General features: G+C 39.7%; 1 protein-coding gene and 1 pseudogene across 1 annotated transcript in view; both read right to left on the bottom strand.

Annotated features, from left to right (window-relative positions):
- The window catches only part of LOC129771733 (hippocampus abundant transcript 1 protein), a 112,967-nt gene extending 108,639 nt beyond the window's left edge, over positions 1-4,328 (bottom strand). The window contains exon 1 of the mRNA XM_055775721.1: positions 3,523-4,328. Coding sequence (XP_055631696.1) covers positions 3,523-3,603 — 81 coding nt within the window. The 5' untranslated portion in view covers positions 3,604-4,328. The remainder of the gene's footprint in view (positions 1-3,522) is intronic.
- A 6,315-nt stretch (positions 4,329-10,643) lies between these two features.
- On the bottom strand, positions 10,644-14,874 carry LOC129767130 (uncharacterized protein K02A2.6-like; annotated as a pseudogene).
- Positions 14,875-15,437: the final 563 nt, after the last annotated feature.

The following is a 15,437-nucleotide window of genomic DNA, read 5'->3' as shown; positions in this document are numbered from 1 at the left end:
CCAGGTTCCAACAAGCTTTTGAATATTTTTTTCTGTTGCCGTGATTGTTATTTGTTATTCGGTCCTAATTTGATTGCTAATTTCTTTACGGTTGAAAAATAATTGAATGCTCTTCTCTGCTAGGTCGCCTCTGTTATGCTATGCTAGATGGCAGGAGAATCACAAAAAGGTTCCGATGCAATGTTTCCCTCTCTTCGGGAACAGAACACAGGACGTAACGGAGACGAAAATATACAAAAAATCGACTATAGAAATTTTCACAGAATTGAAATGTGAATGCAACTATTATTCAATTTTGTATATTTGGAAACACTGTAAAAGTGTCAATTATTTCCCTCGTCAACCAATCAGTAGCCGAGTTTGACACAAAAAGTGGTCCTGAAACGCCCCTCTATTTTCATGTCTCGTCTCGTATCGAACTGCGGATAGAATCAAATTGATTGTCATAAAGGAACCAATAGAAGTGTCAAGAGATCCAATAATCGTAAGGGGAAAAAATAATACACGTTTCCATTAAATTATGCATTGATTTGTTCATTTCTAAATTTTATTCACACTATAATATAATACTACATACTTCATCTTTAACTTATCATATAATGTTAACGTTTCAAATCATAAGGACCAAGCTGACTTTTCTGCAGATACTGAAATTTCAGTATTATTGACTTCTAAATCCCTCTAGACTTAATTATAATTCAATTTAACTTCTCGCCAAAGGTCTTTGTTATACTGATCACTAGAATTATATTATTTGATTTTTTTAAAACAACTAAAAATGCGAATTACGCAAATTAAAACATTTATTCCAATTCTGGTTCGGGTAAAAATGTAAATAAACAAAGTCAGAATCACAAAAACGTTTGCTTCTTTCATAGGAGAAAGATTTGACTACACGGTAAAAAAGTGCAAGAAATGTGTTTTCAAGCAAAATGCACCTGAAAAATAAATTTGATTGACTCGCATGACCACAGGTTCGAATAAGGAACAGCTGAAAACTGTTCGATTAGTTGATAAACGATTAATTTCAATCATCGGACATCACTAGGTGTTGAAATAGAACTAAAGGTGGCCGTACAATGTTTGTCCGGAGGTTAAATATTTGACACTTTTAGACAGATAAAGTTTAGTTTGATATTTGTACAAACACTATTATGTTCGCCACTTTTCAATTCTAAACTGTGGCAAACAATGCCAAACATCGGACATGGAAGGAAGGAAGGTATTGAATTAAAGAGACTTTAAACTCTGAGAGTTCATTCGTCTCTTTCGAACATGGAAGAAAATCGACTGAAATATTTAAGGTTCGAAAAAAAGACCGACAAAATATTTTAGGCATCCAATAACTGGATATTTGATTGTTTTGTTTTGTGTCGAATTTAATTGATTAGTACACGTTGATCAAATTTTATCTGTCAAAAAACGTCAAATATTTGGCTTCGGTCAAAAGCGGACCTTACACGGTCAAATTTATTGACAATATGATGACATTTGAGAGCATAATGACAGCTGAACATGGCCGACAACGCAGAAATCCGGATTTTCTTATTTTCGGGCATCAATATCGTGACATTTCATATGGATGCATGATGATGACGTTTTACCTCACGGACTTCCAGACTGAGTTGCCAGATTTGCAAGCGGACATTTAATGTTTGTTAGTCTTATTTGCGATTGCAATTAAAATTTATAAACCTCTGAAATTGTAGGAATCATAAATGAAAGCTTTTGGTTTGGAAAACTGATACAGTAATTTACATTTAATGCGACATGCCGAGGAACCACTCAGTGTCGCATTGGAGGCGATTTGACCTGTAATTGGACATTGAAGATGAGAGTGGTACAGCGTCGACGTCTGGCGGCGAATTTCAATGTGGGGCCATAATTTGGGCCCGAACTCGATGTTTACAAAAATGTATAACAAAACGTGTCGCATACAGGTGTGTCCAATTAGAAAAATGTCGCATTAAATGTAAATTACTATACATAAAATAGCAAAATACAGTACTTTTCGCGATACAAATCAAAACCTCAAAGTAAACTGACAATGTGATGGTGAGAGAGTGAATGAAAATTAACAACGTCTTAGGAATTTTTTAACATTGAACTCGGTCATTCTTTGCGCTAGCGAGCGGGGCAGCCACTTTAGTCTAAGTTGTGTGTTTCTTCATACTCCGCTATAAAATTTGGAGAATGAGAAGATCTGAGAAAATCACAGGTGAAAAAAACATTCAAGTTACAGTAGAATCCCGATTATCCGCGAATAGTCGGGATGATGTTTAAACATAGAAACTATGTTTTATCAATACAGAAATAGATACAGATACAGATAATCGGGGTACAGATACAGATACAGATAATTGGGGTTCTACTGTCAAGGATCAGTCTGTATTTGTGAAGCGAGTATTATGATGTGTTTTTGAGAAGGAAAAACGAGTTTTAAAGTGTAAATTATGAATGAAAATTAACTTTTCCAAATCAAATTAGTATTCTATGTGAATGCAAATCACTTTTTTTCTGCAAGTGGTGAGAAAATCCCATACAAAAATTGTATCTGAAACTGACGTTATACAATAATAATAAATTTTGGTAGGAATATCTGAAAATTCATAGAAAATAGGTTAAGTTAGAGTTAGGACTACGCGCTTCAACTAATTAAATAATACCAAGTAGATATTTTCATTCAAATTTTACCAATTGAAAATTGCCTTTTAGCCTTCTAATCTAATGGAGAATAGTTTGGATCCCAAACTCGAATGTCGTCACTAGCCATCGCGGATATTTTCGTTGTCTCGGGTTGAGGGCGATATTGACCGTGTAAGGTGGCAAAATATTGATTGAGGTTAGATCGGATGTCGAAAGCCTAGCTGTCACGATATTGAAGACACTTATTGTCAATCAGTTTGATCGTGTAAGGTGCCTAAAACAGTGCATGAGCACCCTAAAACTTCCAACGTAGAATTAGACGTAGGTATGATATAACAGAAGGCCCGATATATCACAACCAAGATGGGTCTATGGTACTAGGTGAGGCGGTATATGAAAACAGTACGGCAGAAAGCAGAAGGGAAATTATTTGCTTGAAGCGTGAAAGAGACAGACTGATCATGAGTGAGCTTGGGCACAGGCGTATTGTGCTTTGTTTACCAACAAAATACAGTAGACTCCCAAGATGGCTGAAGAGTGATTTTAGCAAGTTGGCCCACCTTAGGATATACTTCTAGGCGCCTTGATCACAACGATATGCTTCCACAAAGACCTACTGAAGCGTTTTCTACACCCTCTTGAACAGTTGCAAAATTAGGAAGCCAGCCCACTGTGGCTCAAACGCGAAGTTCACATTCGTCTCGTGCGCTCCAAAACAACTCGCTCAGAGCGATGACGCATTCCGTTGTGCAAACAAAAATTACAGACGACATGAATGCATACGGAAGACGGCTAAAATAATAGAGAAAAAAGCACTTGCTGACGATGCTTCTTGCGCTGGAACTGTGCATTGAATGGTGAAACTTATCCACTTACCGTAATCACTCCATCTTTGATAATAGCGGGTTTTTTATTCCGCAGCACCATTATAGGTTTCTTGAGGGATCTCTTGGTCATTGCGCTGGGTAAATGCTGGGGCTAGGCCCACTTCCTACGTCCCAACAGAACTGATTTGGCAAAAGCAGGAAACAAACAAAACACGGCCCGAATTTCACCAGCGTTTCACCGTACAACTTTTCCCCTTTCTGATACTAGCGCGACCAAAAAAAAGCTGAGCTCTGCCTTGAGGCTAACTATCTTAATTAACAGCACACTTTAGGTGTTTTCCACTATGAAAATCAATCTGATGAATTCACTTTTGACCTCAGGGAAAAGCTACTGGTGGTTATGTCCTATCGTTCTCCACTGGAAACCCTACGTTTCCTTTCATCCTGAACTAATCCAAGCTCGCACTGGAAGCTCCATTTTTCTCCGTTTCCTGTTCGATTTATCAGTCTCGCAGTGGCAGCCACAAATTCTCTCGAATCACACACGGAAATTTCATCACACGGTTCTTTCCCACGATCACACTTCCTTGCCCTCTGCGAAGAAACGATTCACACGCAATCACTCCCCAGCGCTATAGAAAATCCGCGAATTTACGTCGTCTCTAACCGGTGGCCGGAGTTGTTGCAGCGTGAAAAATTCGACGAAACGAGCCACCAAAACTGCAACAAGCTTCCTGTGAATTTGAAGATTTCTTTTTCTTCAGCCGCGGACCGAACGCGAGCAGCAAAATGCTTCCTCTCGCCTGGATCGCGTATTCCCTTGCGCTGACAGACGCACCCACACCAGCAAGCAAGAAGAAGAACACTGTCACGATTGACAGCTGCGCTTTTTTGTGGTGGTTCGAAATCGTGCTGGTGAAGGACCAATGTTTTGTAGGGATGTTTTACGGTCAGAACATGCAAGTACGAACCAAGGTGTACTCAAGTAGGTATCATAATAATTTTACCGATATTACAGAATTGGCGATCTAACGCAAAACGTAAACGATCGGTGAGACATCTGGATTTTGTTTTTGAACTAAGAAAATGATGCTAATGTAACCTAAAACTCAAAAACAAATCACGTATATTTTACTTCCGGGCTTTCCAAGGTAGTTCTCACATGCAGGAATCGTACATTTTTCTACTTGTGTTTGATTGTGCTCTCGAATTTCCTTCCTTAATTCAACCATTGTCAACATTTTTATAGTTTTCACTAATGAAAGAGGTAAATAAATAACATGTTATATAAAAAATTGCGCAGAATTAAATTTCTTACAAACTCATCGCAATCAAATAATCTTTTATGATTATAACATTGTAATTTATGGAAAGAACTACAAACCTTCCATAAGCTCACATGGCAAAATTTAAAACCATCATCACTTTCACCGCAGCGCCGCCTAGGTGTAGATTTGTACGTTAGATCGCCAATTGCCAATGAGCCATTCACATTAAAAAACGCAATAGTGCAAAGGTCACAACAAACGGGATTTACATCGCAATTGATTTATGAAATAAAAAGCTGACAATTTCGAATTGGAAGGTGAACCCCGCAGCGTCCACCCAGCAACGGCGGATATGGACATTATGCTCATTGAAAATCCGCAATATAACAGTTCAGCTAAAAAGTTCATAAGGTTGACGTCTAGATGGCGCCTCTTGCAAAAATCTACTTGAATGTCACAAAGTCCCACTTTTTAATGGATACGTGTCAAAATTTGACAGCAATCGGTCGATTGATTCGCAAGTTACAGCATTGAGAGTGAAGCAACTTTTTTATTGTGAAAAAATGGAAAAATCACAGATCAATGAAAACAATGGCAAAATTGCATGAGTTGGGCTTCGAATTGCTTCCGCATCCACCGTATTGATGATGAAGTGATAACCGAGACTGAGGCCTATTTTGAAAAAAAAAACCAACGAAAGAAAAAGAAGATCGAAAGAGAGAAGAAAAAAAGAAAGAGAGAGATCGCTATAATCGCTGTATCACCCTAGCTTCAATAAAATTGTGGAATGAATATCCTAAGAGTGAGTGTTGTAAGTGTGAGACAGAATCCATTCGACCCAAATTGAAAATAAATCTTACGTAAGAGTTTAGTGCAACTCTGAGTCTGTCTCGTTTTATTGTCGATGTTGTTCAGCCCATATATTATTCAAAAATATCCCCGAAAATGCAACTGTAAAAATAACCATAAGTCACCGATTAGTTTGAAGTTTACAGTTTGCAATTCTTCAACAAGTGTGTACATTAGGGTGCCAATGAAAATGGTCATCTCGAGTTTCAAAAAGTTACCCTATAAAAAATGTTCACCACCTCGAAAAAACACCCTATGCAAAATATCAGCTCAATCGGACTTAAGGGAGAGTGGCGCAAAGCGGTCAAAGTTTGAGTTTTTTGAAAATGAAAAAATCATCCAAGGGGAGAGAAAGGAAATCGAGATTTTGGAAAAAAAAATTTTGATGCCAAATGTCTTAAAATGGCATGAAACGTCGAGATCTAGTGTCATCTCGAAAATTTTTTTTGTACTAAGTATTTTTTTTCGGCATGCGAAACGAAAAGTATGGTTTAGGGTGATAATAAAAACAGTTATCTCGATTTTTCATTCGGAACTTGCTACGAAATGTTGATTTGCACAATAAAATACCCTATGCAAAATATAAGCTCATTCGGACTTCATTTACTGGTGTCACAAATTAAAAATTTGATTTGATTGATTTGAAAAACGAAAAATCACCGAAAATCGAGGTTTTAAAAAAAAATCTGATGCCAAATGTCTTAAAATTGCATTACTCGTCTAGATTTACAGTTATCTCGAAAAAAATTTTTTGGCAAAAAAAAAGTTTTTTTTTGCACTTTGTCGTTTTTCCGTCTGAAAAATGGATTTTTGCAAAAAAAAAATTTCAGATAATTGGAAATCTTAATGTGTCATGCAATTTTAAGACTTCTTGCATAATTTTTTTTTAAAACCCCGATTTCCACTGATTTTTTTATTTTCAAAAAAACTCAAATTTTAACGTCTGCGACACCAGTAAATGAAGTCCGAATGAGCTAATATTTTGCATAGGGTATATTATTGTGCAAATCTAAATTTCGTATCGAGTTCCGAATGGAAAATTGAGATAACTATTTTTATTGATACCCTAAACCATACTTTTCATTTCGCATGCCGAAAAAAAACTGAGTCCCAGAGTGCCGATTTTTTTACAAAAAAAAAATTTGACACATGATCTCGACGTTTCATGACATTTGAAGACATTTCGCATCAATTTTTTTTCGAAAACCCCGATTTCCTTTCTCCCCCCTTGGGTGATTTTCCGATTTTCAAAAAAAACTCAAACTTTGACCGTTTTGCGTCACTCTTCCTTAAGTCCGTTTGAGCTGAAATTTGGCATAGGGTGCTGTACACATACCACGTGGACAATTTTAGGGGAGGTAGGGGTTATGAAAATGTCCACGGTGAAGGGGGAGGGGGTTTAGATAATATCCACGTGGACACTTAAAATTAATTTTTAAGAAAAGCATTCATATTTATAGTCAAAATTTAATGAGATCTTCTCTCTATTTACAAGACATTTTTAACTTTACGCCCACCCTGAGTACTCTTTATTTAACAATAAAAAGACTGAGTTGCCTGAAAGTGCTGTCCGGTCAAACATCCATTTTTTTTTCATATGGCTGGATTTATTCCCGGAGATGTATATTCTGAAAGGAACGCGCATGAACTGGAATCGATCAATTTATTCAACTCGGTAATAGAGGACCATGTATTCTGTCAGGATAAAGACACAAAGAATGTTGGAATTTTTGTAGTATGAAAAATCACGACATATGTGCAGGTTTTGATTCAGGCTTTTCGAAAATTGAAACGAACAACAAAATCTTCCATGGGTGCACGGGCCATATCTGTGGAGATCTGTTTCTTGCAATGATTTTTTTCTTTATTGCTATCTGGTAATTTTTGTAATACGCTTCTAGTGGGTTGTCTGTAAAACCATGCTGTTATTTTTTTTATGTTTTTTACATTTGCACAAAACATTTGAAAGAATGCATTTCAATCTACGATGAACGCAACGAAAATGCATGACTTGACTTGGATGGCTTTAACGTTCCCAGTGGAACTTTGGGCTTCTCAACGTAGGTATTACTTGTGCCATTTTGATTAGTAGTACTTAGTTGAAATATCTTTGCCGAATGACACGCCTTGAATGTATTCAGGAGTGTAAAGCTCTAGAATACGTGTAACCTCAGCGAATTCGGAAGAAATTTCTTTGACGAAAAAGCCCCCGGCCAGAACGGGAATCAAACTCGAACCCCTATCATGATAATGTTTGATGATAACCACTAGGCCACGGGAGCACAAAAATATATATTTGTAGCAAATTGTGAAGAGCAAATCATTCACAATAATGTTGAGTTAAAACAATATTGGGCAATTGAATATAACCCCGAAGTAGGTTCTCTGGGTCTGGTAGGACTGGGACAAAATCTGCATTATGAGCTTCTACCAACTAGTTTCGACAGCCGCATTCTGAGACATACAACTTTCAATTTAGAATGGAAATTTTTACTTGGTGTTATTTGATTACTTGAAACACGTAGTCCTGACTCCGACTACTTAACTACTATGATATTACCGATAAACTTGATCATTAGAATATAAAATCATTATTAGACATAACCTTCCTTTAAAAATTTTCACCACTCGAAAATTAATATAATTTGAAATTACATAGAAAACATATTTGATACTGAGAAGTAAGTTTTAATAAATAATTTTTATTTCCTAAGTGTGTTCAATCCATCAATCCATTGTCATTTTTATTCCTTCCCATAAACGAAGCACAAAGTTTAATGCTGTCAATGCAAATACAAACGCGAATAGTAAACTGAGGTTATTCTAAATCTTCGGATCAGTTAAATGAACAGCAACAGAAATTGGATACTATACTGTTAATTCGTTTGAGTGACAATGTGGCGGGTGTGTTGAACGATCCGAAACTAGCAATACATTACAAGATTTAGACGATTTGAACAGCGCGATGATATTAACATCGGTGTATTTAAAACAAATAGTAACTATTAATAAGGCTATTATTCCTATTAATAAAAACATGTAATAGAAAATTGAAACAAACTCAAAATTAATGCTTACCGAATTTGTTTGGATGAATATGCAACTTTGACCGGCTATAATAGCGATTATGTTGGAATTGAATTGCGATCTAATATGAATATATTCATGAATTGTCAAAGCACCAAATACAACTTTTGCCATACTTATATACGATTTATTACAGACATAGAGAAAAACAAATGACGCAAAATATTTTCGTGAAATGTTTATTACAACCTCACGAATCGCCATTTTTATATATGAGTATTTATGTTCGTAGAAATAATAATTGTTTGATTGACTTGTGTTGGGAGTGGAATATGAATGTTTAAAATGCCACAGATTGATGTTTGGTGAAAACTGCTCCGATGTGGGTTCGAACTCCGGTCGTCTGGATTATCATCCACCTCTCGCGCGGCTATCTGAAATTTAATTCAACACCGGTTAAAACTTTCGAGTGCATCAGCATTTCATTGACATTTCAATATGATGTAATATGTTCTTTATTAGGAGCTAATATGATTTACTGTTTCATGCTTTTCTTCAGCATGCAACACGATTTACTAAAGTACTGAATCGATTCAAATTATACGCTTATACGACACACAAACTGCATCAGCGTAATATACGCACATGATGCGGATTAAATATATTTTACGACAATGTACATCATAAAATTGATGTTTATTATACCGAATTGCGACTTAATTTGATAATGGTATATAAAATCGAGTTTTTACATTTTATGCGATTTCAAATATACACGATACATACTTTGATTAATATTATATGCGATTATGATTTATTCGGATTTCTTGTAAGACTTGGCACGTGCAAAATTATACGATTTAATGTTTGCTGGGAATTGTATTTAGCGAATAACTATACGAAAGTCAAACATTTGTATTGTTTTTTCACGTATGAATATTATAACGAATAATATATGAATCCGATCAATCCGATGACAAAAAGGACTAAAATCAAGTAAAAGTGGTCCGGTAATGATCTTATGCATTATATTCAATAAATATTACATGCAATTAACATTAATTCATACATTTCATTGAACAATATTCTAAAATAGGAAAAAATTCACTTGTCCAAAAAAGTTACCTCTACACTTGCGTCGGTGTCTCAGACCGAAAGTGTTAAAAAAGTGACACACGTCCCCTTCGTACCAACACATACGATACGCTAAACGATGATGAATTTATTCGTAATTCGTCATCGTTTAGCGTATCGCATGTGTTGGTACGAAGGGGACGTGTGTCACTTTTTTGACACAAAGCTAGAGAGAATCGCAAAGTCGTAGTGTTGATATTTTCTGAGAAATTAACGAATTATTGATTTCTCGGTCTCACAGACCTATGCGCGAGTATAGAGGTGTTGAGCAAGCGTGAATAAAGGAGCACAGGTTCTTAACTTTATATATCATACCTGTTGTCGCAATCAATGCAAAACCTCCAGTGGAGACCTTTTGTTTATCCAATTTAACGATCAACGCGAATCAAATAATTCATTGAAATTCCCCTCGGTTTTATTTGATGCAAGGCGCGTAGAAGTATATCCTAAGGTGGGCCAACTTGCTAAAACCACTCTTCAGCCATCTTGGAAGTCTACTGTGTTTTGTTTGTAAACAAAACACAATACGCTGGTTCCGAAGCTCGTTCCTGATCAGTCTGTCTCTTTCACGCTTCAAGCAAATAATTCCCTTTCTGCTTTCTTCCGTACTGTTTTCATATACCGCTCCCCTAACCAACTTAGTGACGAAACGGCCTCACCTAGTACCATAGACCCGTCTTGATTTGATGTTTTACACGCCGTTCCAGTAAAGAGGCAAATGTCGACAATTTGGCTTTCTTTCTGGTTCAGGTACTGAATGATTACTGTACTGTTACCTTCTCAGTAGTCAAATAAATTATGAGAGCTTGAGGATTTCATGTCTTTATTAGTTGGAAGGTAAAACTAGAATAAGCATAAATCTAAAAGCATGTCACTCCTGCTTCTGGCATGGCTACTGTGATCTATCAACAGTCATGGTAGCCAAGGTAGCATCTCCCCCTCTAATTTGGTAGCAGTGGTAATGTTGAAACTTGATTGGTGGCCGGGTTGATCGCACGGGACGTTGCAAAGGTGTCGATGTCAGAATCGGCTGGGGAACATCCATTGACAGTAGAGTTTCATCTCCTTCACTCGACAACGTATCTTGAAGATCAAGAACCTCGGCTGACTCAACGTGCTCCTCATCAGATGTTGGTTGATCCAAGTTTAGGACTTCATTAGGTGTTGGTTGATCGTTCTGGATCGAAGATTGGGTTCTGTCCAGCTGAGGTGTTGGTTCAGCTGGAGTAAGTCCAAAGTCGTCAATCAAGATAGATAATGGTGCTGGTGCAGGAGCAACTTCTTCCATTCCCGTTCGGAGTTGATCAATGTGCGAACGTAGCACTTTGCGTCGACCAACTTGGCAGTCCAATAATATGTTGTAGTTGACGTTGCCAATAGCTTCGAGCACAATACCGGGCATCCACTTCCACTTATCGTTTGCAGAGTAGACTTTGGCATAAACTCGAGCACCAGCTAGGAAACTTCGCTTGACTGGTTGATGTTGCGGGTGAAATTCTGGTTTGGGTGACGGTCATAACAGGTCCAAAGTTGTCCTCATCTTGCGTCCAAGCATTACCTCGGCTGGAGATTGTCCACTCAGAACCGCTGATGGAGTGGATCTGTAGACGTACAGGAACGTTTGAAGCGCAGTAAGGGTTGACTTCTCTCCTCCGTCGACAATTTTCTTCAGCGATCTCTTCAAGGTGTCCACAAACCTCTCCGCTTGCCCGTTTGATTGTGGATGATACGGAGCTGTACGGAAATGGACGATCCCAAATTCTTCGCAGAAATCACGGAATTCAGCACTGGTGAACTGGCTTCCATTGTCCGACACAATGACTGTAGAAATTCCAAATCTTGCGAAGCATTCTCGAAGAAATGTAGTCGTTGTGGAAGTAGTCGGGTAACGAGTTTGCAGTATTTCCGGCCACTTTGAGAAAGAATCCACCACAATTAAATAGTATTCTCCATCCACAGGTCCAGCGAAATCGATGTGGAGTCGTTGCCAGGGTCCTTCAGCTCGAGGCCACGGTTGTGGTTGAGCATGTGGTGGAGATTTTGCAGCATTCGCACAGCTTGGGCATCTACGAACGTAGTTGGTGATGTCTTCATCTATTGTCGGCCAGAAAACGATTCCACGAGCGATAGCTTTTGCCCGTTCGATGCCAGGATGTCCTTGGTGAATTTGCTTGAGGATCCTTTTCTGCAGGCTTTTGGGAACTTCTGGAGCACGTTATCCTTCTTAGTGGCGATCTTCAGGCTCTTGTGGGTGACTGGAAGATCTTGAATAGAGTCATGGAAACAGGAACTAACGTCATCTTCGACTCGAACCATAGCGATGACTGCTTCTTCGTCGGGTTTCGGATGGTTGTTGATAAGCCGGGAAAGTACGTCAGCGTAACCGAAATCTTGAGTTGATACGTATTCGATGTTGAAATCGTATCCCAAAAGTGTCAGGGCCCATCGTTGGAGCCGATTTGCGGTATGTACAGGAATGCCCTTTTTGGATCCGAAAATTCTCAGCAATGGTTGATGGTCCGTTTGAAGCGTGAACCGGCGACCCCACAGCAAACGATGGAACTTCGTGCAAGCAAAAACCAATGCCAACGCTTCTTTTTCGATTTGGCTATAGTTCTGCTCTGCTACAGTCAGCGATCTCGAAGCATGTGACACAGCCTTGATGATGCCGTTCGGAAAACGATGAAGAATAACTGCACCAATGCCAGTTTTTGACGCATCTCCTGCCACGATAATCTCTTGCTCTGGATTGTAGTGGGTGAGCAACAGACCAGATTGTAGCACTTTTTTGATGTTTTGGAAAGCGTGCTGACACTCCTTACTCCAATCGAACTTCGTATCCTTTTTCAGAAGGTTGTCTAACGGATGGCGTAGTTGGTGCATCTCGCGGACGAATTTGCCGTAAAAGTTGACTGCACCCAAGAACGAGCGCAAGGTGGGAACGTCGGTTGGTGCGGGCATTTCCGAAATGGCTGCAATCTTGGCTGGATCGGGTTGGATACCTTTAGCAGAAACGATATGTCCAAGGTACTTGATTTGATCCTGGTGGAATCGGCACTTCTCCACACGTAGACGGAATCCATAGTCACGAAGACGGTTGAAAAGCATGTGGATGATTCGGTTATGATCACGAGAGTCTTGCTGTGCACCAGAATATCGTCGAGGAAAACTTCCACACCACGTAGACCCGAAACCATTTTCGCCATTAGCTGCTGGAATGCACCGGGTGCTGACTTGACCCCTGGAGCCAATCGGTTGAAACGGAATAACCCACGGTGGGTGTTAATCGTCAACAGCTTCTTGGATTCGTCATCGACCTCCACCTGAAGGTAGGCATCCGACAGGTCGATGATGCTGAAGACTTGACTGCCGGATAGCTTGCTGAAGATCTCCTCCGGGGTAGGAAGAGGGTGGTTGTTGGTCTCCAGTGCTGCGTTGAGCCCAGTCGAGTAATCGGCACATACACGCACTTTTCCCCCCGGTTTCTTGACAACGACGATGGGTGCTGCCCAGTCCGAAAAATCGACCGGAGAGATGATGTCCAACCGCTCGAGTCGATCCAGCTCCTCTTCTACCTTTTGGATGGCATGAAAAGGCACCGGTCGCTTTGGTCGGAAAACGGGTTGAGCATCCGGCTTCAGAGACAGTGAAATTTTTGTCTTCATGCAGTGGCCCAAACCATCCTGAAAAACTTCAGGATATTGCTTAAGGAAGTGCTGATCAGAGGAAGGCGAAAAATTGGAAAGATTCACCTGTTTGCAGTTGGCAGCAAGTGGCTTCGACCATAAGTCAAACGCGTCCAACCAGTCCAGTCCGATGACGTTCAGATCTTCAACTGATGTGATGTAGCAGACCGATGCCATCGTAGTTTTCCCGATAGTAACAGGGCACGTGAATTCGCCAACTAATTCGAGTGGTTCCCCAGATGCCGTTGATGCTTCTACGCTAGTCACCGTTGATGACGGTGAGCCAATCATTTTCCACGTGTGTGTGCTGATAACGGTGATGTCGGAACCACAGTCCAATTGGAGCTCGGCCGATTTTCCGTTGAAATTGACGGTGATGAACCTTCTACGGCTACGAACCTGCTTCACGATTTGAATAACCTTCGTGTTGAAAGGCTTCTTCTTCTTGGAACCAGCTTTCGACTCCGTAGTTGATGACTTGGAAAAACAACCACAGTAGCCGTCTTTATGGCCCACTTTCCCGCACTGTTTGCAGGTGTGCTTCGAAAATTTGCAGTCCTTCACAAAGTGCATTGCGCCGCATTGCCAACATGGTGATGGAGGTGTCTTGATGTCTGCTGATGACTTCATCTGGTTGTTCGGCTGCTTCTTTGACTCCCGAACTGCCTGGACCGCTGAAGATGTCGGTTTCTTCTCGACCAACGCCGTGTCGTGTTTAAGATTCGAAAGTCGTTGGCACTCGGTGACCAGTCCTGCCAGGTTGATGGTTTCAGCTTGATCGGACTCGAGCTTCGACAGAAGTCGGGTCCTGACGTCGGTGTCCTTCGATGACTTGAAACCGCAGATGAACACCAGGCTCTTGAACTGATCCACGGTGAGCTTCTGAAGTTCAAAATCCTCACATTGACGGTTGACGATTCCAGCATACGTTACGAAATCGTCGGCTTCGTTCTTCTCAATATTGAGGCAGTCGTAGCGCTTGCTGAACAGAGATTTATGCTGACCAAAAATCTGCTTCATCTCGTCTACAACTTCGTCGAAGGTGAAATCGCGTGGGTGGGACGGCAGCAGGTAGTTGAGGAATTTCTCGTGCACTGGAATACTGAGACTCCGCAGCAAAAGTCTAACCTTCGCGGCATCGTCCAAGCTTCTGCCATCCTGCCTGAATAGATCCTCGTACTTAGAAAACCAGCGATCGAAAGTCAACCCGTTTTCCGGATCGAAGTGAAACTCCTTAAGGTTGGTCGCAAGGGATTCGAGAATTTTCTCTGGAGCGTTTTGCTGTGTTGACGTTGCTTGGTTACCGGTGAACTGTTCCAGTAACTTCATCAAACGGCTGTTTTGCTCGGCCATTTGCTGCATCACAACGGACAACGGAATTTCTCCTCCACTTGCTCCAGCTTCGGATCCGGCTTGAGTTCCATATTCGGTGGTCATCTCGGAAGAATCTTCAGGCTTCAACCTCGTCGCCAAAAATGTTACCTTCTCAGTAGTCAAATAAATTATGAGAGCTTGAGGATTTCATGTCTTTATTAGTTGGAAGGTAAAACTAGAATAAGCATAAATCTAAAAGCATGTCACTCCTGCTTCTGGCATGGCTACTGTGATCTATCAACAGTCATGGTAGCCAAGGTAGCATGTACATACTTTTTGATTGGCGATCTAACGTATAAATCTACACCTAGGCGGCGCTGCGGTGAAAGTGATGGTGGTTTTAAGTTTTGCCATGTGAGCTTATGGTAGTTCTTTCCATAAATTACAATGTTATAATCATAAAAGATTATTTGATTGCGATGAGTTTGTAAGAAATTTAATTCTGCGCAATTTTATATATAACATGTTATTCATTTACCTGTTTCAGTAGTGAAAACTATAAAAATGTTGACTATGGTTGAATTAAAGAAGGAAATTCGAGAGCAGCATCGTTTACTTAGTTGAAAAAAATTAAAGTTACAATACTTATAACAAGTCATTCCTTGTAATGTACATAGCACATTGTA

Source organism: Toxorhynchites rutilus, chromosome 2, assembly GCF_029784135.1.
Source record: "Toxorhynchites rutilus septentrionalis strain SRP chromosome 2, ASM2978413v1, whole genome shotgun sequence".
NCBI lineage: Eukaryota > Metazoa > Arthropoda > Insecta > Diptera > Culicidae > Toxorhynchites > Toxorhynchites rutilus.
This window is presented reverse-complemented; position numbering and strand designations above follow the sequence as displayed.